Source organism: Stegostoma tigrinum, chromosome 7, assembly GCF_030684315.1.
Source record: "Stegostoma tigrinum isolate sSteTig4 chromosome 7, sSteTig4.hap1, whole genome shotgun sequence".
Lineage (NCBI taxonomy): Eukaryota > Metazoa > Chordata > Chondrichthyes > Orectolobiformes > Stegostomatidae > Stegostoma > Stegostoma tigrinum.
Window position 1 is genome coordinate 49,251,972 of NC_081360.1, and position 25,844 is coordinate 49,277,815.

The 25,844-nt window shown below is 42.4% G+C and overlaps 1 protein-coding gene across 2 annotated transcripts in view; it reads right to left on the bottom strand.

The window, feature by feature from the left end:
- Window positions 1-23,759, bottom strand: part of LOC125453928 (integrin alpha-6-like) — an 85,084-nt gene extending 61,325 nt beyond the window's left edge. For both annotated transcript variants that reach the window (XM_048534085.2, XM_048534086.2), the window contains exon 1: window positions 23,379-23,759. In XM_048534085.2, the coding sequence (XP_048390042.1) occupies window positions 23,379-23,554 (176 nt within the window). In that variant the 5' untranslated portion in view covers window positions 23,555-23,759. The remainder of the gene's footprint in view (window positions 1-23,378) is intronic.
- Window positions 23,760-25,844: the final 2,085 nt, after the last annotated feature.

Here is a 25,844-nt window from a genome sequence, read left to right on the forward strand (position 1 = left end):
CTACATTTAGGATCGAACAAAGAAGGACAAGCACAAACGAATCCCACAATAAGGCTCAGCGTTCAAAAACTAAACACCATCACAGCAATTAGAAGAAATCAAAAATGCTGGAAACACTCAGAGTTAACATTTCAGGTTGATGACCCTTTATCTGATTTTGGATGTTAACACAAGGTATTTTGGATATCGATAGTACAGTGTGGAGCTGGAGGAACACAGCCAGCCAGGCAGCATCAGAGGAACAGAAAAGTTGACATTTTGGGTCAGGACGCTTCTTCAGAAGTGGGGAGCCACTTCAGTCATTTCTAAAGGGTCACAACTCAAAACGTCAACTTTCCTGCTCCTCTGATACTGCTTGGCTTGCTGTGTTCCTCCAGCTCCGTGTTGCGTTATCTCTGACTCCAGCATCTGCAGTTCTTACTATCTGACATTTTGGGTGTTGTTGTAACTCAACCAAACTTTTTCAGTCTGCCAGGATCTTCTCAAACAAGATAAAGATAATAATAGACAGCTTACAAGGCTTACCGTGCTATGTTTTATCGCCCAAATGATTAGCACAATTAGAAGGGAGCCATTATGTAGAATGGGATTGAGAGACATACATGGGTTATTTGCCAGTAGGCAAACTTAAGTTCAACCCTGAATGGTCAGGCTCAAATTATCACTCCAGGAATGAATCTGCAGAATCAACAAATTTCCAGACTCCAGAGAACTGACTTGGGTGATGGAATTTTGATCCAGCTGGATGCGTGTATACTAGAGTCAGGGTCACCACTCATGGAAACGTTGTGGAGACAGTCACAGGGGTTTTATGTGTCAATGTAGCTTGTTTAAAAGACCTGACTACAATTCGTCCCCATGGCCCATTATGGCCCCCACTGTGATGACGAAGTGTAAAAGTGGTCAGGCAGCATTAATATTACGACAGCCTCAGGCTTATGTCAAAAAGTAGCAATTGAAATTTTAAGCATTTTTTTCAAGAGCAGGGGGTTTAAATAACCCACTTACATTTGTGATTCTTCTGACACTATATATTGGTTTTGTAATTTCCAGTTTTTTTGCACTCGCCACCTCATACTAGACTTGAAAGATTAACACTGTTTTTCTCTTCACAAATGCTGCCAAAAATGGTGGGTGCCAGATATAGGGGACCAGGCTTCCAGATTCCACTTTGACTGAGGCATGGAGCCTTTCTGTCTCAGTGAAAATTTGGTCCAATGAGAAACAGAAAATAGTTTTTAAAATTAAAGGGAAAATGTTTCGGCAACATCAAAGCCTTCACTCCAGTGAAAGGTGCCATGGATAATAACAAGCAGATGATGGGAGGCTGGAATGAGGAGGCTGGAGGAGAAGCCAGATGTTCAGATGTTTCTTTGGTCTCTATAGAAGAATCCAATTCTTCATTGCATTGCCAGTCATCTGACAACAACATCTTGAAAGTTGCCACCCAGGTTGACAGGGCTGTTAAGAAGGCATACAGTGTTTTAGCTTTTATTAACAGAGGGATCGAGTTCCGGAACCAAGAGGTTATGCTGCAGCTGTACAAAACTCTGGTGCGGCCGCACTTGGAGTATTGCGTACAGTTTTGGTCACTGCATTATGAGGAGGATGTGGAAGCTTTGGAAAGGGAGCAGAGGAGATTTACTAGGATGTTGCCTGGTATGGAGGGAAGGTCTTACGAGGAAAGGCTGAGGGACTTGAGGCTGTTTTCATTAGAGAGAAGAAGGTTGAGAGGTGATTTAATAGAAACATATAAAATAATCAGAGGGTTAGATAGGGTGGATAGGGAGAGCCTTTTTCCTAGGATGGTGACGGCGAGCACGAGGGGGCATAGCTTTAAATTGAGGGGTGAAAGAAAAAGGACAGATGTCAGAAGTGGTTTCTTTACTCGGAGAGTAGTAAGGGAATGGAACGCTTTGCCTGCAATGGTAGTAGATTCGCCAACTTTAGGTACATTTAGGTCGTCATTGGATAAGCATATGGACGTACATGGAATAGTGTAGGTTAGATGGGCTTGAGATCGGTACGACAGGTCGGCACAACATCGAGGGCCAAAGGGTCTGTATGGTGCTGTAATGTTCTATGTTCTATAAGCAGGTAGTATGTAACTCCTTTTCCTAGGTCTTCAGGTTACTCAGGCCCCACAAGCATCAGTCCAAGGAAGAAATCCTCTCCTGAAGCAGTACTATCTGAAAGACAGGTATCCTGTCTGATAACGGAGTCTGGACATGATCATTAATAGAACAGAAGGAGAATCTCAGGGTAAGCAGCCCAATAGGGAGCAGCTCAGGTAGTAGCTCTGCTGTGGAAGAAAAGAAAGTCACAGGGGTTTACACCAGGGTGAGAATTTCACGTCATGGCATTACTGCAAAGTGTTAAAATGTGAGATAGTTTGGAATAATCTGTGTGCAAAGGTGTTTCAGTCGTAACAGCTGTTGTACTTGTCACTTGACATTACAACACGTGGTTTTTGGTTGGAACTATTTTGCTGGAAAGTAAAGATGACTGAAAGAGACATTGTTTAAGATTGTTATTCTGGCAGCGTGGCAGGAGTAGTTCATGTGGAACACTGATCAAACAACTACTAATAAAGAGCTTTGGCTCTTCTGTGCTGTTTTCTTTGGAGAATGCCTTATCAAGCGACAGGGAATGCTGGTCGCATCGCTTTTTCCTATTGCACATTCAATCAATGCACAATACAACCAAATGGTCAAGATGAGGGGCACACATTGTATTTCAGCAAATTGTCGATCTCCTTTGTAAGATCATTGTTTTACCACTGGTAATATTTTCTTGATAATCATTTTGTAGACCTTTGGCTTCTGTTATTGAATTACATTACAACCAACACGTGATCATTTCGTAGAAACAGTACCAGTTAGAGGTGCCGAGGTTACCACTAGCCACCAGATGACTGGGTGAAAGGGCAAGGAAAGACAGAGGAAAATGTCTGGAGACTTGCACAAAGTCATTAAAGTAGCTGATCCTGTTAGTGATAAGCTCAGCCTTACAGAAGAAGTAAAAGCCTTTATGATTCAGGAAGGCTGCTGTCTTTATGACATAGATCAGATAACAATATTCATCTGACCATTATAGCATCTGTAATGTACTTTGGGGAAATCCCACAAGATGTGGGAAGTTCGAGTTCCTTTTCAGCTGGTTTACGAATGACTGGCTTTAGCAAACAGAACAACAGCTACCTTGATCCAGGCATGGACCACATATCTTGTCCACATTCCCTGTTGTGGACTGGATGGTTTATTTCATACAGGCAATGAAACGACTCTTTAACATTTGAATTTATTTTATATTTGCAGGTTTATGAATCACCTTGATCTGTTAATAATAAAATACATTTATTAACTTAGTATCCACATCTATCATAAGGCCATGATTTGAATAATACCTGAGAAATTTCTTACAGGTCATTGAAGGTCATCACTAAATGTTTATGTGCAAGAATTCAAGCTGTCGGACTATTCCCGAAGGCAATGTAAGAAGTTCTCAATTATTAAAAACAAGCCTCACTTAACTTCAAAATCACCCATCTTGGTTCAATCCAACAATAAGGATTAGCTCAATTAACTTTTCCCAGCATGTTATATTTCATAATTACAAGTACAGATGACACATTTTCTTCCAAGTGCTATTTTAATTTGTTCACAAAATTGTAATAGTTTCTGACTATTTCTCATCAGCAGTGTGGTTTTCTCATGAAAGACGTTCTTTTATTGAAGAATGTCTTCCAGTTACCATACTTATCTACAATTACATTGAGTTACGTACCTAAAAATCATTGGCAAAAATCAGTGGCAGTGGAAATATGTTAGGCTTGAACACTAGCCAGAGATCCATACTGGAGGTACACATTTACCACACAGAAATTACACTATGGTAGGCCAGTTGATCCAACCAATTCACAAAGCAGAGTGTTAAATCAGACTCACCACTGTGTTACTATAGCTCTTCAACCCATTTCATTTCATCTAATCCAGTGTAACCTTGAATGATGACAGTTTCTTTTATGATCATCTCAAGTGGTGAGTTGCATAGCCTCACAATTTTGTGTAGAAATTCCTGCTGCCATTTATTCTACAACTGATTAGCCTTAATCTTTCAATTCTTCAAACTGTCGATTTCATGTGGATCCTAGAAGCTCTTGCAGTAGCCTAGCTAAGGTCTCAAAGTTTAACACAGACTCAATATTATCTCCTGACTTTATTAAACGAGCTTCCCTTACACTCCCCGGAACGTTTACTCCCAATTCTTATTGCTCAATATCACCAATTCCCATCCATAGGATAGTTATCATGATTATATACTTCACCAAGTTACATTAAGTCAGACTTTTTGACATTAGATATAAAAGTGACTACTGTAATTCATTCGCCCATCTTAACAATATTACTTTTGTATGTGTCAGGTGAGGACAAGCTTGGTTGGTAACATTGACCTTATTGGACAAATAATCCAAAATGTTTAGTACACAGGAAAAGCACAGACACCTCCACGTGGTACTGCGCGCTGCTAATATCCATTATTCTGTACCTCGGTGGTCCACAGTTAGGGCACTGAGACATTATGGAGAAGAAGAATTCTATACCACTACTTCACCATCAATGCAAAATATTTTCAATTTATCAACATATCAATATACCAGTATAAATTCACAGGCGGAGCCTGACCTGACTCTAGAGTGAAGCAGTAGAAGGTTCCATGTGCTAGGAAGAGTTTCCAACAATGCAGGGTTCAAAGGAAATTTCTAATATTGTGTAAAACTAGACTCACTGGATTTCTTATATCACATATTATACTTCCATGGGGTTAGTTTGCAGTGCTTAGACAGAATGAATAATGGCAGGCAGAAGATCTAGGTATTTTTAAAATCAACCTGTCCAGGAATGCTATGATACACCTCTGGAGAAGGTGGGACTCAGCCCTGGATCTCTTGGCTCTGAGGCAGGGACACTACCACTACACCACAACAGCCATCATCCATATGATCTAAACAATCCTATTTTAACTGGAATACCTGTGAAAACCCACCACACACTGCTAGATGTGGTATTAATGCAACATCACAGGCACTGCAGCCTGTCATCTCTGGCATTAATGCAGCAATGGCCAGAGACTCGGATAATCATCTGACATTTGTTTGCCCCACTCAACTACCCTTTGCATATATATCTTTATATAAATGTGTCTTCAATTTGCCTTTCTAGCCAATGTTTGGTCAGAATGTCTAAAATCACTGAACAGTGTGTATGTGTGGATTTCAAATAACAGTTATCCCCTCCTCCCCTGAAATGACAGAACAACCTTTCAACATTCGCTGTGCGAGCATGTGGAGAGGACCACCGTTTTTGCAAGGCCTGTCAGTGTAGCGGTTACCTGCAAAGATTCCAGCAGGGAAATAAGCAAGAAAGCAAACTTATGTATATTCCAGAGCTTGTAACTCCTTCGAGGTGAAGTGCTTTATTTTATCTAGGTCGAAAGCCACCTCATCATCATTGACCAATAATTTGCTGAGGGACACTAATTGAGTTGAATGCAAGAAGGTCAATAAAACAGAAGTTTTTTTTAAAAACGAGTGTGAAATCTAGGATGGACTGCTAAAATAAAACAAACTGCCTGCAGTATGTGGACATACAAACATTTCTGTTCCACCTCAGTATTTTACCAGGCAGCCAACATAGCAGGAAAAATGTGCAGCTCTATGCACTCATTTCTAAATCATCGGTGTTCTGTCAACCTGAATAATATCCTTGCAGGGTGGGACTGGGATCCAGAAGATCTGCTCACATTTCCAACACAAACACACAGTGTTTGTGGGGTTTGGGTAATATAGGTAGAACAATCAAATTGTCGAGTTAATTAAAACCCTTGCCCTATAAAATTTTGAAAACAATACACCTGCCTAGGCTCCTTCTTACAAGTGTGGTGAAAATGGATTATCAATATCTAACTTCCATCAACTAACTTTAGTACCAGAGACCTTCATAAGCTAGCGGCTTTTTAAACGGGCAAATGCATTGTGTGATGTCTCACAGTCCATATCTCAATACGTATTTTCAGAGACATCCTGGTGATATGATAGTATGTAACCTGAGAATAATAGTCTCATACTCGGTCTTATATGGGACCACTTGAAGCATGGCATGCTATTGAAAACTGGCTGCTCTCTTAGAGCCAAAAACTTGATACTAACCCAGATGTTAGGTGTTTGAAAAATGTAATGTTTGCACATAATGATAAACATTTGTTTGAATCTTCCTGCCACAGCATGCTCATTTGGTTTAGGTTTAGATTTACCTATTTATTTGTCACATGTACTAAGTATATTTTTTCTCCCTTATTCTTTTAATGGGATGAGGATATCACTGACCAGGCAGTATTTATTGCCCATCCCTAATTACCCAGAGGGCAGTTAGGTGTCAACCACATTGCTGTGGGTCTGGAATCACATGTAGGTCAGACCAGGTAAGGATGGCAGTTTTATTCCCTAAAGGACCAGATGGATATTTCCCCCCCAACAGTCGGCAATGAATTCATGGTCATCATTAGATTCTTAATTCCAGATATTTTTATTGAATTCAAATTCCACCATCTGCCGTGGTGGGATTTGAACCCAGGAATCCAGAACATTATCTGGGTTTATGGATTAATTGTCGAGCGATAATACCACTAGGCCATTGCCTCCCTTTAGAAAGTACATAGGAATAAATAAGTACAGCGAAAAGAGCACAAAGTCACCATTCACTAGAGCTTACTTGGTTACAAAAACCAGAATTAAAAATATTTTAACAAAGCCAAAATGTAAGCAACAGACAAAGAAAAGCTCAGATCTCAGAGTCTCTCCTACACACAAAGGCCCAGGAGCTGCTCCAATTGCTAGGACATCCAGGAGGCTGCTGCTGCCATGTGCAAGGCCCACCCAGCCAGCTCACTGCTGCCCCCTCACCGGCCCCGCTCTCACTGCTGCCCCCTCACCGGCCCCGCTCTCACCACCCATTGCTGCCCTCTCACTTGCCCCGCTCTAGTATTGGTGAATGAGCCTGGCCAGGTGGTCGATGTCTCAGTAGGGGAGTAGCTTGGGAACAGTGATCACAGTTCAGTAAGCTTTAAGGTACCGATGGATGATGATAAGTGTAGTTGTCGGCTGAAGGTGCTAAATTGGGGGAAGGCCAATTACAACAAAATTAGGCAAGAATTGAAGAATGTAGATTGGAGCGAGATGTTTAAGGGCACATCAACATATGGTAAGTGGGTGGCTTTCAAATGTAAGTTGCTGAGAACTCAGGACCAGCACATTCTTTTAAGGATGAAGGAGAAATATGACAAGTTTTGGGAACGTTGGGTAATGAGAGATATTGTGAGCCTAATGAAACTGAAAAAGGAAGCATTTATCAAGGCTAGGAGGCTGGGAACATACGAAGCAAGGGTGGAATACAGGAAAGTCGAAAGAAACTTAAGCAAGGAGTCAGAAGGGCTAAAAGGGGTCATGAAAAGTCATTGGCCAACAGGATTAAGGAAAATCCCAAGGCTTTTTATACATATATAAAGAGCAAGAGGGTAGCCAGGCAGAGGGGTGGCCCACTCAAGAACAGGGAAGGGAATTCATGTGTTGGAGCCAGAGGAAATGGGCAAAGTATTAAATGAGTACTCTGCATCAGTATTCACTACAGACAAGCCCCCAGGGCCTGATGGGATATACCCCAGAATACTGAGAGAGGCAAGGGAGGAAATTACTGTAGCCTTGAGTGAAATCTTTGTATCCTCACTGGTTACAGGGGAGGTCCTAGAGGATTGGAGAATAGCCAATGTTGTTCCTTTGTTTGAGAAGGGTGGCAAGGATAATCCAGCTAATTACAAGCTGGTGAGCCTTACGTCAGTGGTAGGGTAATTATTGGAGAAGATGCTTTGAGACAGGATTTGCGCCCACTTGGATATCAGTGGGTGTATTAGCAAGAGGCAATATGGTTTTGTGAAGGGGAGGTCGTGTCTCACTAACTCGTGTGAGTTTTTTGAGGAAGTGACAAAGATGATCGACGAGGATAGGGCATGGACATGGACTTCAGTAAGGCATTTGACAAGGTCCCTCATGGCAGGCTGATACAGAAGGTAAAGTCGCATGGAGTCAGAGATGAGCTTACAAGATGGATAAAAAAAACTGGCTAACTGGCTCGGTCATAGGAGACAGAGGGTAGCAGTGGAAGGGTGCAGTTCTGAAGAGTGCTGTGACTAGTGACATTCTTCAGGGATCAGTGTTGGGACCTTTGCTACTTGTAATATGTATAAATGATTTGGAGAAGAATGTAACTGGTCTGATTAGTACATTTGCCAATGACACCAAAGGTTGGTGGAATTGCGGATAGCAATGAGGATCATCAAAGGATACAGCTAGATATAGATCGGTTGGTGACTTGGGCAGTGAGATGGCAGATGGAGTTTAATCTGGAAAAATGTTGAGTAATGCACTTTGGAAGGTTTACTCCATTTGGAAAATATACAGAAAATGGCAGAACCCTTAAGACTACACAGGCAGAGGGATCTGGGTGTTCAGGTACACAGGTGGAAAAGGTAGTCACCAAGGCATACACCACGCTCACCTTCAACAGCCGGGGTACTGAGTTTAAAAGCTGGCAGGTAATGTTGCAGTTTTACAGAACCTTAGTTAGGCCACATTTGGAATATTGTGTTCAGTTCTGGTCACCACACTAACAGAAGGCTTTGGAGAGGGTACAGAAATGATTTACCAGGATGTTGCCTGGTATCGTAGGCATTAGCTATGAGGACAGGTTGGAGAAACTTGGGTTGTTCTCACTGGAACGATGGAGGTTGAGGAGCGACCTGATAGTGGTCTACAAGATTATGAAGGGCATGGGCAGACTGGACAGTCAGAAGCTTTTTCCCAGGGTGGCAGAGTCAGTTACCAGGGCCATGGGTTTAAAGTATAAAGGGCAGGGTTTGAACGTGATGTATGAAGTAAGCATTTTTTTTTATACAGAGGGTGGTGGGTGCCTGGAACTCACTGCCAGGGGAGGTAGTGGAAGCTGGTACTATTGTGACCTTTAAAGGGCGTCTGGACAAATACATGAATAGGATGGGAATAGAGGGATACGGGCCCTGAAAGGGTAGGGGGTTTTAGTTGTGATGGGCAGCATGTTGGTGGGGCCGAAGGGCCTGTTCCTGTACTGTAATTTTCTTTGTTCTTTGTTTTTGCCAACAGAGCAGACATATGAAAAAATTAGATATGTAAGCAAGAAGACTGGCAGACACTGTCTCTGCCTGTTCCTCTCTCGCAATCGCAAGGTCAGTGAAAAAGCAATTTGGACTAACAGCTGTTCACCAAGAATTCAAGACCTACCAACTTCACTGCTGCTGAAAAAACATTACAACAGTTTAAAAAAATTGGGATTCGAGTTTAAAATCTAACACGTCAAGCTGTAAATTGTAATTACTGTAACCTTCTTGTCTGTATAGACATCACCTCAACTTACATTAAGCTTATTTCCCATGTTTGTGTGTAAGATACATGTCACAGAATCATAGAAATCCTGCAGTGCAGAAAGAAACCACTCTGTCCCATTGGGTTTAACCAACCCTTGAAAGAGCACCACATCCAAACACCACCCTATCCCCACATTTCCCACAGCTAATCCACCTAGGCTGTGTATCTCTAGACACTACAGGCAAATTTAGCTCGGCCAGTTCATCCAGCTTGCATATCTTTGGACTGTGGGAAGAAACTGGAATACCCAAAGGAAACCCAAACAGACATGAGGGAGAACAATGCAAAACTCCACACTCCATAACTGAGGCTATGTAGCTAATATAGCTATATTATGTGAAAGAAAAAAAACTTCTTTCTTTCTCTGAAGAAAAGTTAGAACTGGCTCCTTCATTTTAATGTAGTTAAGAAATTTTAATTGAAGTGTGAAAAAAATTTGCTGCACCTGACTGAGGAGGGTTTAAAAAAAAGATGGAAGCCTCCCTACCTAGTCATACCATTATGAGATTTTTTTTAAAAATACTGGTTTCATTAGATCGCTGCTCTGATGACCCTCAGGGCTATCATTATACCATTATTACGGCTTGACTGGTTCTACATTTGTTAGAGGCTCAGACTGGTGAAAGAAGAGTCTGCAAGTGTACAGTTTGATTGACAGCACAAGAGGCTATTAAGGGATTAGCTATCTTCAAATACAAGAGATTCGATATTTGAGGGAATTTAAGTATATTGAATGAATGAGTTTTTTTTAAAAACTAGAGTAAAGTTATAAAAATGCTTAAAACTCCATTTTGTTTCATCTCAGGATGGTTCCTGTCAGTTGCCCCAAGGGAGATGGGGAGGTCGTGTATGTGTTGCTGTGAACCAGCACTAAGCTAGCATGGGGTTTATAAAAAGTGAGTGGAGATGGGGAGAGGGCATGAGCAGGATGGATGTTATGAAGCACAATTGGAACTGGTGAGGGTGACACGTTGGCATGAGTTAATGTGAAAAGATCATTGAGTTAGGAGAGGGCCTGGATGTGAGGAATATAGCTAGAGGGCCTAATAGTGAAGAAAACTGGGATGAAATCCTACAAGAACCAAGACGGGCCTTAACAAGCCTGTCTTCACATTTGGCAGTGCCTATGCTAGCCTCTGAACTGTTTCTAGATGAAGTGGGGCCAGACACCAGCATGTATCTACACCCCAGAACAAAAAACTCACTCCTTTTGAGGCACTTTGCCCCCTGCCCACACCCAAGAGGCAGGTGCTGTAAAATACTCTAAATCCTGCTATCCACCTCAAACATGAATCAAAGATTTCCTACAGTGTGGAAAGAGGCCAGATGGCCCTTTGAGTCTGCACCAATCCTCAGAACAGCATCCTGCCCAGACCCTATATCAGTAACCCCACATTTACCATGGCTAATCTACCTAGACTGCACATCTTTTGGTTGAGGGGGAAATCCGGAGCACCCGGCAGAAACCCATGCAAAGTCAGGGAGAACGTGCAAACTCCATACACAGAGCCACCCAAGGATTGGAATCAAATCTGGAACACAAGACTGGAAAGTTCTTCCATCCATTTACGTATTTTTAAAATGGTCTTTTGTAGCATGAGTAATGAATCTTTTACAACTTCTACAGACACTGAGCTGATATAATGATCAATTTTGAGAGCCGAGGCTCCTGACACACAATCTGCATATAAAAATAGCACACAGTCAGTGCACTTCAAACAAATCAAACACTACCAACAAAATGTCAATGTTTAAAACAAAGAACTTTTTTATTGTTGATATTGCACTTGAAGGTAATGTGCATTTATGTTGAGGGAGGGGTGATAGCCAGGCAAACCACATGGAGTGCAATCAATGGGGAAGTCATTTGCAATAGACAAGTGTATGGAAAATGATATTTATCAGTTTACAGCAACTTTAAAAGATTTAAGTTTCACTCACAAAAAAAAGTAAAAAGGTGAACACAATTTATTGCTACAAACACAAAGTAGTTATGGTATTTAATGTTCAATAAATAATAGTTGTTGTCCTTTGTCTACCAGAAGAGAAACCGTGTAAAAACTAATCACAACATGGCCAGCAGCTGGCTCTGCTCTGTTTACAGTGTCTCCACTAGGTCTTGTGCTTTTCTCCAAAGGCCTTAACTTGCTCTTTTATCGCTCAGCTTGCTGAAGGCAATCCATAAAAGTCCTTTTGTACTCGACAATTATACTGCAGGAGTGGGGCTCAAAACAGAATCCACACCATCCTACTAAAGCTCTTTGTGCTGTTTTACTGATTAAATGGCCTAATGTTGCTGCTTCCAAATTTACTTTTCAAGTTAACCCATAGGAAAGTCCACACTGCAGATTATTTTAAATATAAGAGGTAAGCAGTGGTAAGACCCTACTGCAATTTGCAAAATCCTTCAGGGGAAGGAAAGGTGTGTCTGTACTGCCAATACAAAAAAATCCAAAAGCTAGTAAATTTTGACTTTACCCTGATCTACATTCTGATTGAAATGTTTATACCTAGTAAAAATATTCTTCTGAATATTTAAACAGGATAAATACTTGCTACACATTTGAGTGAAGCTCACAATCACATTGTGATGCTTCAAATTCAGCATGTGTCTTCTCTGTATTGAGCTAATAGACCACATTAATGCACTTCAGAGAAAATACAGCCAGTGTGATGTGATGCATGCACAAACTGCAATTTCAATGTTTGATTAATGATTTATTTACCTTAAAGGAATGATCACTACACTTGAGGTCTATAAAAGTCACTTGTAATTTTTTTAAAAATGAGCACACTCAAATCAAACATCTTAACCTCTCCATCACAAATTGTGCACTTGTATTGCAAAACAGCTGAAGAAAACAGGTTCCCAATGGAAACGGATGTGATATGCTGAGCAGATTCTATAATCAACATTGTTTTGTAAAAAGTTACATTTGCACCCTTCCCTAAATCACTGCTGCTTAGAAGAGGAATGAGCCAGTTTAGGGGTGGGGAGGGTATATAATGCTGCTGCAAACAGATGACATTCATAAAGAATGACATGGTAACAAACTGTTGTGAAATTATTAATTATACTTTTGTCATCTTTACATTTAGCCTAAAACAGTGATAGAATTGACACTGATAGAATTCTGAACATAAAGCAATATTAAGCAGAAAATAATGCCCACTTACAACCATCCTCAGCAGATTTAGTTCAATCCTGGACTGATGTGAGAATTCTTCTTTTTGGGCAGTCCCACAAGATTGAGGGGCGCTTCCTTCGACTCGAGCTGTGGTTCCTGAGGAGGCCACAGAGACCAGTACTGGATCCACACACCCTACCACAGGGAGAATGGCTGGTGTTTGATAAGGCCGTGGGTAGGATTCTCGTGTTTCCAAACAATACCCCCACCATTTGCGCCAGACCTCCATCTGGGCCTGATGGAGAAGCTCAAGATGGGGTGATGGCAGTGAGAGGGGGCTGGAGTACCGCCGATACAGCAAGTTAAACTGGGTGCATTTGCATGCTGGGAGTTAACACGGATTGAACAGCATTACTTAGATTAAGAAAAAAAATGCCTGGCCATTGTCTTTGTCCAAGGACATTTTCAATAATGCCTACCTAGAAGAGACAGCCACAAACATTTTCCTCAAGAAAGCAGAGAACGAGATAGGAGTGATAAATTAAACTGCATGTATTTGAATCCAAGAGGCCTAACAGGCAAGGCAGATGAACTCAGGGCATGGTTGGGAACATGGGACTGGGATATCATAGAAATTACAGAGACATGGCACAGGGATGGTCAGGGCTGGCAACTTAATGTTCCCCAGTATCGATGCTATAGGAAGGACAGAAAAGTGGGGTCAAGAGAAGAGCGAGAGTGGCGTTTTTTGATTAGAGATAACATTACGACTGTGCTTAGGGAGGATATTCCTGGGAATACGTCCAGGGAAGTTATTTGCGTGGAACTGTGAAATAAGAAAGGGATTATTGGCATTGTACTATTGACCCCTCAAAAGACAGTGGAAAGCTGATACACTCATTTGTTAGGAGAGCTCTGTTATCTGTAAGAATAAGAAGGTGGTTGTGGGAGGGGATTTTAACTTTACACACAAAGACTTGGACTGCCATAGTGTTAGGGGCTTGGATGGAGAGGAATTTGTTAGGGATGTACAAGAAAATGTTCTGATTCAGTATGTGGATGTACCTACTAGAGAAGGAGCAAAATTTGACCTACTCTTAGGAAATAAGGCAGGGCAGGTGACTGAGGTGTTGAGGTGTCAGTGGGGGGGGGGGGGGGGGGGGGGGGGGCCTTTGGGGCCACTGACCATAATTCAATTAGTTTTAAAATAGTGATGGAAAAGGATAGACCGATCTACAAGTTAAAAGTTTTTAAATCGGAAGAAAGCCAATTTTGACACGATGTGGCAAGAACTTTCAAAAGTTGATTGGCAGCAAATGATCACAGGTAACGCTAAGGCTGGAAAATGGGAAGCCATCAAAAAATGAGACAACGAGAGTCCAGGGACAGTATATTCCTGTCTGGTTAAAGAGCAAGGCTGGCTGGTGTAAGGAATGTTGAATGATAGAGAAATTGAGATTTTGGTCAAGAAAAGAAGGAAGCATGTGACAGGTACAGACAACAGAGATTGAATTAATCCTCAGAAGAGTACAAAGGCAGGAAGAGTACACTTAAGTGGGAAATCAGGGGGGCAAAAGGGGGGCTTGAGATAACCTTAGCGAATAGGGTTAAGGAGAATCCAAAGGGATTTTATAAATTCATTATGGACAAAAGAGTAACTAGGGAGAGAATAGGGCCCTTTAAAGATCAGCAAGGCCACCTGTGTATGGAAGCACAGGAGACTGGTGGCGGGGCGGGGTGGGGGGGGGGGGGGGGGGGAGAGATACTAAACAATTTTCCATCAGTGTTTAGTGTGGAGAAGGATAGGGGAGATATGGAACATGGGGAAACAAATAGCGACACCTTGACAAATATCCACGTTACAGAGGAGGTGGTGCTGGACTTCTTAAAATGCGTAAAGGCAGACAAATCGCCAAGACCTGATCAGGTGTACTCTAGAATTCTGTGGGAAGATAGGGAAGTGACTGCTGGGCTCATTGCTGAGACATGTGTGGGTAAATAGTGGGGGAGTCCAAAACTAGAGGGCACAGGTTTAAGGTGAGAGGGGTAAAGGTTTAAAAGGCACCTAACGGACACTTTTTCACGCAGAGGATTCTGTGTGTATGCAATGAGCTGCCAAAGGAAGTGGTGGAGGCTGATATGATTACAATATTTAAAAGACATCTGGATGGGTATATGAATAGGAAGGGTTTAGAGGGGCATGGGCCAAATGCTGGAAAATGGGACTAGATTAACCTAGGATATCTGGTTGGCATGGTTGAATAGGACTGAAGGGTCTGTTTCCATGCTGTACATCGCTATGACTCCGTGTCACCATCTGCTCCAAAACATCTTCAGAGAATGCAACTCCAGTTACAGGGCCAGCCTCAGGCGACTGTATGTGTGGAAATTGCACGTTCTCCCCATGCCTGCGTGGGTTTCCTCTGGGCGCTCTAGTTTCCTCCCATAGTCCAAAGATGTGCAAAGTAGGTGGATTGGCCATGCTAAATTATCCATAGTATCCAGGGATGTTCAGATTAGGTGGATTAGCTATAGGGAATGCAGCGTTACAGGGATGAGTAGGAGCTGGCTCTTGGTGGGATGCTTTTCAGAGGGTCAGTGTGGCCGACTGACCTGCTTCCACAATGCAGGAATTCTATAATTCTAAGATTTTGAGCAGTCTTGGGGTAAGAGATTCTCATGAATCAGCAGGAATATTGCATATTTTCAAGAGGGCTTTGAGGACATCCTTAAAGTGTTTCGTTTATCATCTTGCTAACCTCTTGCTGTGACAGAGCCCTGAATATGGAGCTTATTTTCAAAGTCTTGTTTCAGGCATCTATGTAGCCCACCCAACATAGCCGACTGACTGTAACCCACTGCCTCAAAGCTCAATATATTAGCCTCAGAGAAGACAATAACATTGCAGCTTCTATCAGTGGATTTGCAGGATTCTGCAGGGGAAAATCACCAGCAATAGTTCTTAACCGGTTTCAAATGCCTGCCATACATTGCATCAAAGAATTGAACATACAGAAAGACACATACCAACATTACTTAATGGACCATGAACTTGGTTCTGGGCTTCAAAGTCTGTCATTCAACACTTCTCAAAAGGAGAAAGGCTGCACCAACGCACTGGAGGTGACAATGATAAAATTCAATGTCTCCCCTTATTAAAAGGAGGCAACCACAGCAAGAGAATTGTTGTCTAGTGTCTCATCATAGATTTCAATAGTCAGTGAACAGTGTTGCTTGATGGGAACAGGCTGAAAAAGGGCCTTTTCTTCCACATACTTAGCCTAAGGGCCATTCTCTCATATGCCTTTACAAATATTAACAGCTAACAGTTAACCACTATCCATTAGTAATACACAGTCTACAAAACAATTCTCAAGGAACGTGTCTGATTATGTTCAAGATGTGTAATGTCAGCAATATCCTGACAACAATTGCACAATTGAAGTTTTGTAACCAATAATTTCACAGTTGGCTAGTTATGAAAGTTAATTACTTAGACAACTAATTTCTTTGTACTATTAGAATAATAGCTAAACATTTTGAGATATGAAAAGGAAAACAATCAAGATGTTTAAAGGCACCGTTGACGGACAAGTGATGTGAGGGCTACAGCCATATGTAGAGAGGTCACCATCTTGACTTTATCCAAACCAAGAACGCTGCTCTGCTGGACTTAAAATTCAGCAAAGCCAATCATAAGACCCTTATCTTCCACCAGAAGTTCTGTTTTGAATCTAAAATATGTGGGTGGAGTAGTGGGAAGGGAAGGTTTAATTATACTTGTGCAAGTACAGAATTCCCTTTCACTTAAGATTAAGAAATCTGTATGGCTGCCTCCTGAGTGCAGCAGAAATTTAACCAGGGATGGACTACGTACAGCCACTGTACAAAACTGAGTAATTCATCACTTTTGATAAATCAAAGATACTGTGACCAATTTTATTGAAACATGTGTTCAATGTCAAGGAGACAAATCAATTTTCTCATACCAGACTTCGAATTTAGCCCAATTTACATCTAAGGGATTACTCAGCAGCTTGCATTCAAGTAACTTTATCTAATATTTTAAAAACTTTAGATCCCACCAACAATATGGGGGATGACAGTGGCACAGTGATAATGTCACTGCATCAATAATCTAGATGCCCCAGACTGAATGCCCTGGAGATATGGCTGTAAATGCCACAGAGAAATACCACAGCAGCCACTGCTGAAAATCCAAATGAATAATAAAAGCTAGTCTCAGTAATTGAGACTATGACAACATCAATCATTGAAAAAAAACCTGCTCATTAACAAACGTTTAGTGCAGGAAATCAGGCCCACATGACTCCAGACCAATACAATGCGGCTCACTCTTAACTGCCCTCTAAAATGGCCCAGACAGCTACTCAGTTCAAGGCCAGTTAGCGATGGGTAACAAAATACTAGCCTTGCCCATGATGCCCACATCACACGAAAGAAGTAAAATAAAAACTTTAGCCAAAAACAGTGTAAAGTAGCAAAATTAGGCTTTGCTCACCTTTCCACTGACAATTCTTGCCTCAATCCAGATATTTTTCTTGCTAATGAGGAAGATATGGGTGGCCTGACAAAGCCAACATTAATTATCCACCCTTGACTGTTCTCAGCAAGGTTCTGGTTAGCCACATGATGAGCTTCTGCAGTCCACGTTATACAGATAACTCTCAATGCTGCTTTCAAGGAAGTTCCAACCTTTTGAACCAGCAATGAATGAACAGCAACATATTTCTAAATCACCTCCTGTAACATCACTTCCACATTCTGGTGTCTCCATACATTTGCCATCCTAATCCTTTTAAGCAGTAGAAGTCACCAGTTTGGTAGATGTTATCATTGTTTTAAAGTTTTGCGAAGTTATTGTGGTGCAGTGCATCTTGTAAGCGCACAGTGAACTGATGATGGAAGGAATTAATGTTTAATCCGATGGATGAATGCCAATCAGGTCAGAGGCTTGGCCTGGATGGTGTCCGGTATTGTTAAAATAACATTTATCCAGCTTAGTTGGGGCATTGTATCACACTCATGACTTGTGCCTTGCAGATGCTGGAAACACTGAGAATTCAGGAATGTTATTCTATACACCATAGAAATTACAGATATTCTCCTAACTATAGTATTTATGTGGCTGGTCCAATTATTTTTGTAGTGACTCCCAATAGGTTAGTGGTTGGTGTTTAGCGATCAAAATAGATTAAATGTCAAGAGGTGTTAGTTAGACTTCCTCTTGTCTGAAACGGTCATTTCCTGGCAGGCATAGGGCATAAATACCACTAATTATCAATCCAAGTTTGAATGGCATCCTGGTTTTGCTGGTGCAGGTACAGACTACTTAATTATATGCCATCCTGCGAATGTAACTGAAAACTGTACAATCAGTGAACAACCATATTTCTAAGGTTTTAGTGGAGGCAGATTCATTGATGCAACAACTGATGATATTTGAATCTGATCCATGACCTAAGAAACTCCTACAGGCATGTCCAGGGTTGATATGACAATCCTCGACAACTACTCTTTCTCCCTGTGTTCAACCAATGGAATTTTTGCACCAAGCACCCATTGACTTCAATTTTACTAGGGTTCCTTAACATCACAGCTGGTTAAATGTGTTTCCCTCTCCACAGATCTTATTAGATTACTGAGTTTCTCTAGCATTTTCTGTTTTTATTACATATCTCCAACATCCACAGTCAAATGTTGCCTTCATTTCAATGACATGTTTGGAGAAAGGGTGTAATAACATCTGGAGTGGAGTGGTCCCGGAGAAACCCAAACTGACAATCAGTGAGCAGGTGATTAAGTAACCTAAGTAAGTTATTAATTTAAATGAACAATACTTCATGTAGTTATCATATCACATTCTGAATTCAATGTAGATGTGAAGAACATAGTCCATTTTAATTGATTTGGAATAAAATTTTGCATCTTGTGTAATTGATGTCCATGTTGAGAAAAGACTATTTCCCGATTTTTGCTTTTTCAGTCTAAGTATTATGTGCTTCTAGGCCAGTTACAGAATGAACTAAAAGACCGAAGTTTTCTTTGCATGCCTGCAACAAAAAAACCAAAACCTTGACCTCAAAACTGCACAGGTAATACAAACACAAAAGTCTGCAAATACTGGTCATCAGAAAAACTGAAAATTCTGCAAATATTCACAGCAACATATGGAGAGAAAAACAGGTGAATGTTTCAGGTCAATGCGATCCAGCTATAAACTCCCGTGCTGCTCTTCTGTTGATGCACAACTGGCTATTCATTTTGGCCAGTGCAGGTTCACACACATTGGGATTCAGTACACAACACTGACACAGAGTTCAACAATATTATGAGCATAAGAGGAAGATGGGGGTAGAGGATGGTGACAATTAGATTCCCTACAGTGTGGAAACAGGCCCTTTGGCCCAATGAGTCCACACTGCCCCTTGAAGCATCCCACCCAGACCCATCCCCCAAGAAACCCCCACGCCCCTGAACACTACGGGCAATTCAGTATGGCCAATACACCTAGCCTGCACATCTTTGGACTGTGGAAAGAAACCAGAGCACCCGGAGGAAACCCATGCAGACATGGGGAGAAAGTGCAAACTCCACACAGACAGTCACCTGAGGCTGGAATCAAACCTGGGTCCCTGGCACTGTGAGGCTGCAGTGCTAACCACTGAGCCACCGTGCCACCCTGTCCAACATAAAGACGCAGCCTTCATTGTAATACAGCGTGAGATTTGTTTGAGTCACTGTTTTTAATGTGAGGAGTCAAGGTATGGCAGCAATGAGAATGCTCAACTAATGTTGTCTCTCCAGATGCAAGTCTTGGAACATGAATGTTCAAACAGTGCAATACCCATAACTTGTAAACTAACTGAATTAGATTAATATAAAAGCAGATCTGGCAGAAAATCCTAATGGTACTTAAGTCAGCCACACTTTCTGCATTTTGTGAACTGTGGTTACTGAAAAAAGAAGACATGCACTACAGTATGTGGTTACTGTTACAAGAATATTTAGTGTTAACTTTCACTTTTGATGCAGAGCTTCACACACTCACTAACTTGCATTTAGATACACCCTTTAACATAGTAAAACATCCCAAGGTGCTTCACAGGGATGTTATGAAACAAGTTTGACACAGCTAAAGAAGGAGATATTCAGTCATGAGTTCTGAGGTGGATTTGAAAGATTGTCTAGAAGTAAGAAATGATGCTGAGACTGAATGGTTTAGCAAAGGAGATCCTCTTGCCTGCCATACTGCGATTGCTATTCAGGATGCTCAAAGGGTTCCAAATTTTAAAATATATAATCAATTTTCTACTTTACAAAATAAGACCACTTCAGCAATAGGTTTAAGATCTGAGGAATGTTTCACTTCCCAAGATCAACCATTTCTGAACCAACTATACTCAGCAGGCAAACTTACGATGAGTTCCCAGAATCTTTCTTTCTAAAGACCAAGAATATTTCCTCAACCATTTCAACCTCCTCTTTGCCAAGCATGGAACTTTTTCCAGGTTTTTCAGTTCCCATTCCAACATTTATCAAACTAATCTCCTTTAAGAGACACACTTCTACGCCACAAACCCTTCCTGACCCAACTTTTTAACCAACTACCTCTCCTTAACTTAATGTAATTCACATCTTTAAGAATCCCTTTGTACAGACTGCTCCTTTACCCTTCGACACATTGCTACACTTTTCAAAGTTCTCCAATTACCATCATTTCCCTGCTGCCCAGCTCTGTTATTATCCACCTCTATGTCTTCCTTTCTACTCAACTGACTTCATTCTGGTGTACTTCTGTGCACTACACCACAACCACCCTGGTTAGTCAACCAAGACATCATGCAGACAGCAACTACAGTGTTGTTTTGTCTTTTTCAAGACATCTGTGGCATTTGGTAGTTAAATCAGGATATGCTCCTCAATTATCTTCCAAAGTCAAGAGATCTTCACTCAGTTCAAATCACACCCTCATGTGGTTATTTTGGGAGTGCCCAATGTTCCCAGTGTCAGCCCCAGCTTCACATACCAAAGTTCCCCTTGCCAGCATCAACTGTAAGTAAATATCCATGTCCCAACTGTACCATACCAAGCAACTTGAAAATGACAGAAGAGAAGCAAATATGTCAGAACACCAAGACTTTTGCATTCTAACCAATTTATATTTTTCACCCAGAATTGAGGTTGGGAGGTCATATTGAGGCTGGAGAGGACATTGTTTAGGCCAGTTTTGGAATATTACGTCTAATTCTGGTAATAGGAACCATGTTGTGAAACTTGAAAGGGTTCAGAAAGAATGTACAAGGATGTAGCCAAATGCGGAGGGTTTGAGCTGTAGGGAGTCAATAGGCTGGGGCTTTTTTGCGCGGAGTGTCGGAGGCTGACGGGTGACTTTATAGAGGTTTATAAAATCATGAGGGACATGGACAGTGTAAACAGCCAAGGTCTTTTCCCAGGGTGGGGGGAGTCCAAAACTAGAGAGCATCGATTTAAGGTAAGGGGGAAAGATTTGAAAGGGACCTAATGGGCAGCTTTTTTGCAGAACGTGGTGCCGTGTATGGAATGAGCTGCCAGAGGAAGTGATGGACGCTGGTACGATTACAACATACAAAAGACAACTGGATGGGTACATGAATAGGATGGGTTTAGAGGGATGTGGGGCAAATGGGACTAGGTTAATTTAGAATAGCTGGTTGGCTTGGACATGTCAGACCGAAGGGTCTGTTTCCATGTTAAACGTCTCTATGACTCTATAAGCGCTCAGAGGACCACAGAGCCACCATAATACGTAGATGCACGTCTATTCCTGCTTGTTCACCCCAGCAGAGCGGGAGCGTGTGAAATCTCAGTGTTGTAGCCAGTGAAGCTATTTGCTCTACTGCAACATTGCTCATTCCTTACCTCCACAACCACTGAAACCCATCCCACTCCTCCAAACTGCCTCGGCATTCTGGTTAGAAACCTTAATTTCATCCCACCTTATGTTCCGACTTCAATCATCCCCGTCCTTTCACTTCTTAATACGCTGCATTCAAAACCTATACTGTTAAGTCCTTCCAAAACTTCGATATTCCTCCATTCCGGAACCTCCTACAACCCTATATGCATGCAGTCATCCCTCACTTTTCGGACTCCGCTCTGAATTGCATGTGCTCTGATCTACCCTGGGCTTGCAGAGATTTCAAATGTTTTGATTATTCTGAAATGTTTTCCATGTCTAGGCCTGGTTATCTCCTGGCCCATTTTCAAAATGATCCTTTAAGATCTTCACTGTCGTTCTTTTTCGCTTTTACCTTTCGGATAGTTTCTTTCTCCTGTTAAAAGGCTGTACAAAGATGCAACCCTTGTGAGAAGATATCAATTCCAATTACGCCAGAAACAGGACGACACTAAACGACAAGTGGCTCCACAGCTACTGTATATTGACAAAGTTTTTAAAAATTGCATGCACTTCGTGGAATAAATAGAATATATTGGGTTTGTCGATGGTGAGCGGCTGAAGCGAAAAATATTTGCTGATGACATTCTGAGACTCGGTTTTAAAGGCATGCTATTTGTAAGAGGGTCATTCATTCCAAAAGGAGAGAAAGAACATTCTTGTCGTTTTTTGCTTGGATTTCGTTTGGGTCCCCTGCCACTATGTGTAGCACGATGCACGGGGGTGTGGGTGTGGGGTGAGGCTCCGGGATTTCCGTGCACCACAGTAACCAGGGCCCGGCAGCAAGGGAGGAGCCGGAGAGGTGCAGCCAATGGTACGGTGAAGCAGGCAGCTCTCGCCACCCCCACCCCAAAACCAACACCAAACACACATTCTCAAAAGTTTGTACACCAAACTTGGGATCACCCGAACAATCGCTGCATTGTCCTGGGCAAAAAGTCCCAGTAATTAAAACTAAGATTCCAACCACCGCAAGACTTTTTTTAAATAAAAAGATAAAGAAAAACCTATCACATTTTCTCAGAAAACAACCTGCTTCTTTGGTTAAAGGGCCGGCAGTCGAACGGGTAATAAAGCTCTGATTCCTTTCACTGGGGACAACTCGGGGCTGTAATGTAACGCTGTGATCAGATTCCCTGGAGCAGGGAACGGAGTCGACAACACTGCCCTAAATATCAGTGATCCCTGAAACTACCGCTGACCGAGTAGACACACTGCTCAATCCAAACAACCCCCGTGCCCTTTTAAGTCAGCACAGTGTGGGGCTGGAGGAACACAGCAGGTCGGGTAGCATCAGGCAAGTAGGAGAGTCGACGTTTCGGGTAGGGACCCTTCTTCAGAAACCCTCACTTTATAGATTCCAAACAGGATTGCCCTAAATTGAAAAGCTTTGGAATCAGCACTAAAAGAAAAGGGGGGTGGAGGGGTGGCGTGCTGGCATAAACCAGTGGAGGTTGCAGAGCGGAGAAACAGCGGGGTGGCCATGGGGATGACCACCCCCCGGGCGGTCGTTATGTTCCTCCCGGTGGGGAGGGCGCACGTGACCTTCCTGCACCAGCCGCTGCGAACAGGTCGCGCGGCTGCAGCGAGTACCCGAACACTTCGCACAAAGTCCAAAACAAAAGTTCGCTCAAGCCGTTTTGGAATCACTGCAGCCGAAGTGTGCAAGAGATCTCCCGCGTTAAAGCGTAACAACACAGAGGAATTTTCCCGACCGTTCTTCCACTTTGGCAATAGCGATTTCTTCACCTAATAATAAATCCAGTCTACAAATACTTACATTTTTTGATCTCTCGGCGTGAGCTGCCTGTGCATAGCAAGAGAAAACCCAAACAAGCTTGACGGCTTTCCGGTTTTCTTAATGAAATTTTCGGTATCCAAGTTAAAAGCTAAAGTCCATTTGTTGAGGGAAAACAAGGACAAGTAGATAAGAAACCATTGCTCCAGGGCCGCCATATCGGAAATGCCTCCTGATCTGTCGGAAAGTGCTTGCTAATGTTTTGTCTGATCTCGGGCTGTTATTTCTGAGTGGCTGCCTTGTGTTGAAGATGAGATTATAAAGTGACGGTGAACGCCTGGCCTCGCCTCACTCCGCCCCTCCCAGCCACCATCAGCAGCTCGCCGCAAGTAACCTGACCCCAGCCTGGAGCGTTTGTCTCTTCACCCCTCCCCTCCCCTCCCACCCCACCTCAGTTCAACCTCGGTCTCTGCCGTCTACTGCAGGCGCTGCTCAAACTTGTCTCAGTTCAGCAGAAACGAGCTCTCAAACGGTCTGCTTTACAGGTATTTCAAAAGCACGAACCAGCAGTCCAGTCTGCCAGCTATCATAGAGATCATGCCTTTGGAAGTTTTAACTGTTTTACTTTGCAATTTTCATAGAGGCAACTGCAGTCAGTATTTATTGTGGAAACCATTGGATTATTATTGACTACTTTGTAGCAATGTATACAAGTCTGTGACCTGCCGATCTAATTGTTGCAAACAGAATACTAAACGCAAGATAATAAAATGTGAGGCTGGATGAACACAGCAGGCCAAGCAGCATCTCAGGAGCACAAAAGCTGACGTTTCGGGCCTAGACCCTTCATCAGATGGGCCTAGACCCTCTGATGAAGGGTCTAGGCCCGAAACGTCAGCTTTTGTGCTCCTGAGATGCTGCTTGGCCTGCTGTGTTCATCCAGCCTCACTTTATTATCTTGGAATTCTCCAGCATCTGCAGTTCCTATTATCTCAGAATACTAAACGCATTAATGCACAAGTAATGAATATTCATTGAACTTTTCAAGTACAGCCACAATGGGTGGGTAATGGAACAGATGTGGGGGAGGGGCGAGATACAAATGGGAAAGGCCGGGCAGCATCAGAGGAGCGGGAAAGTTGACGTTTCGGGTCGGGACCGTTCTTCAGAATATTTTCTTCATTTTTCTGAAGGAGGTTCCCGCCCCCAAACGTCAACTTTCCAGCTCGTCTGATGCTGCCCGGCCTGCTGTGTTCCTCCAGCTCCACACTGTTGTCTGTGACTCCATATATCTGCAGTTCTTGCCATCTCATACGAAAACGGAATACTTTTTTTAAAATTTCGCAACCTCAGAACTTTAAAGTGTGATACAACCACCTTGCATTGAAATGTAGTCCTTGTAATGTAGGAAATGTGGCAGTCAAGCTCTGCGGAGAATAATGGCAAGATAATCCTTTTGTAATGTTGACTCCACGATAATGTATCGCCAGGAGAGGAAGGATGAATACCCTGCTCTCCTATGAAATAGTGTCAAGGATATTTTACGTTCAGTTTTGAAAGCCAGCTATGTTTTGATTTAATGTCTCATCCAAAAGTTAGCAGCTGTGTCAATCAACACCGATCCATTAGTGTACTGGAGTACAAAACCTAGATTCTGAGCTTAAATCTCCAGAGTGAGAACTGAAATCTCAATCTTGTAATTTCGGTGAAACTTTCATCCATCCAGTCAGCCATAATGGAATGAGCAGCACCAAACAAAACAAGTATGCCTTGATATTTTCCTGCTTGGTTTTTGGACTCTACCTAGAATGGTTTGATCTGTCGCATTTGGTGGTGGCCCACTGTTTTCGATTTAAATTCTCAAAACAATATTTGATATATGACGAATATGTGCACCGTGTAGAGGCCGGTCCTTGGATTATTGTTTGCTGATATTTTATCCAAAGTTGTTTCTTTGGCAGTTTTTCAAATGGTAATTTGCTATTGTCTTCCACTCTGAGGGCAGGTCAAGGAGGCAGATCCCAGCACTACCTCAACCAGAACAAGAATCGATGCAGGGAGAGAACAAGGTGTAGAGCTGGATGAACATAGCAGGCCGAGCAGCATCACAGAAGCAGGAAAGCTGACGTTTCGGGCCTAGACCCTTCTTCAGAAATGGGGGAGGGGAAGAGGATTCTGAAATAAATAGGGAGAGAGGGGGAGGGGGATAGAAGATGGATAAAGGAAAAGATAGGTGGAGAGGAGACAGACAGGTCAAAGAGGTGGGGATGGAGCCAGTAAAGGTGAGTATAGGTGGGGAGGTAGGGAGGGGATAGGTTAGTCGAGGAGGACGGACAGGTCAAGGTAGGAGATGGAGGTGGGAGGACAGGATAGGCAGGGACAAGCTGGGCTAGTTTTGGGATGCAGTTGGGAGAGGGGAGATTTTCAAGCTGGTGAAGTCCACATCAATACTGTTGGGCTGCAGGGTTCCCGAGCGGAATATGAGATGTTGTTCCTGCAACCTTCGGG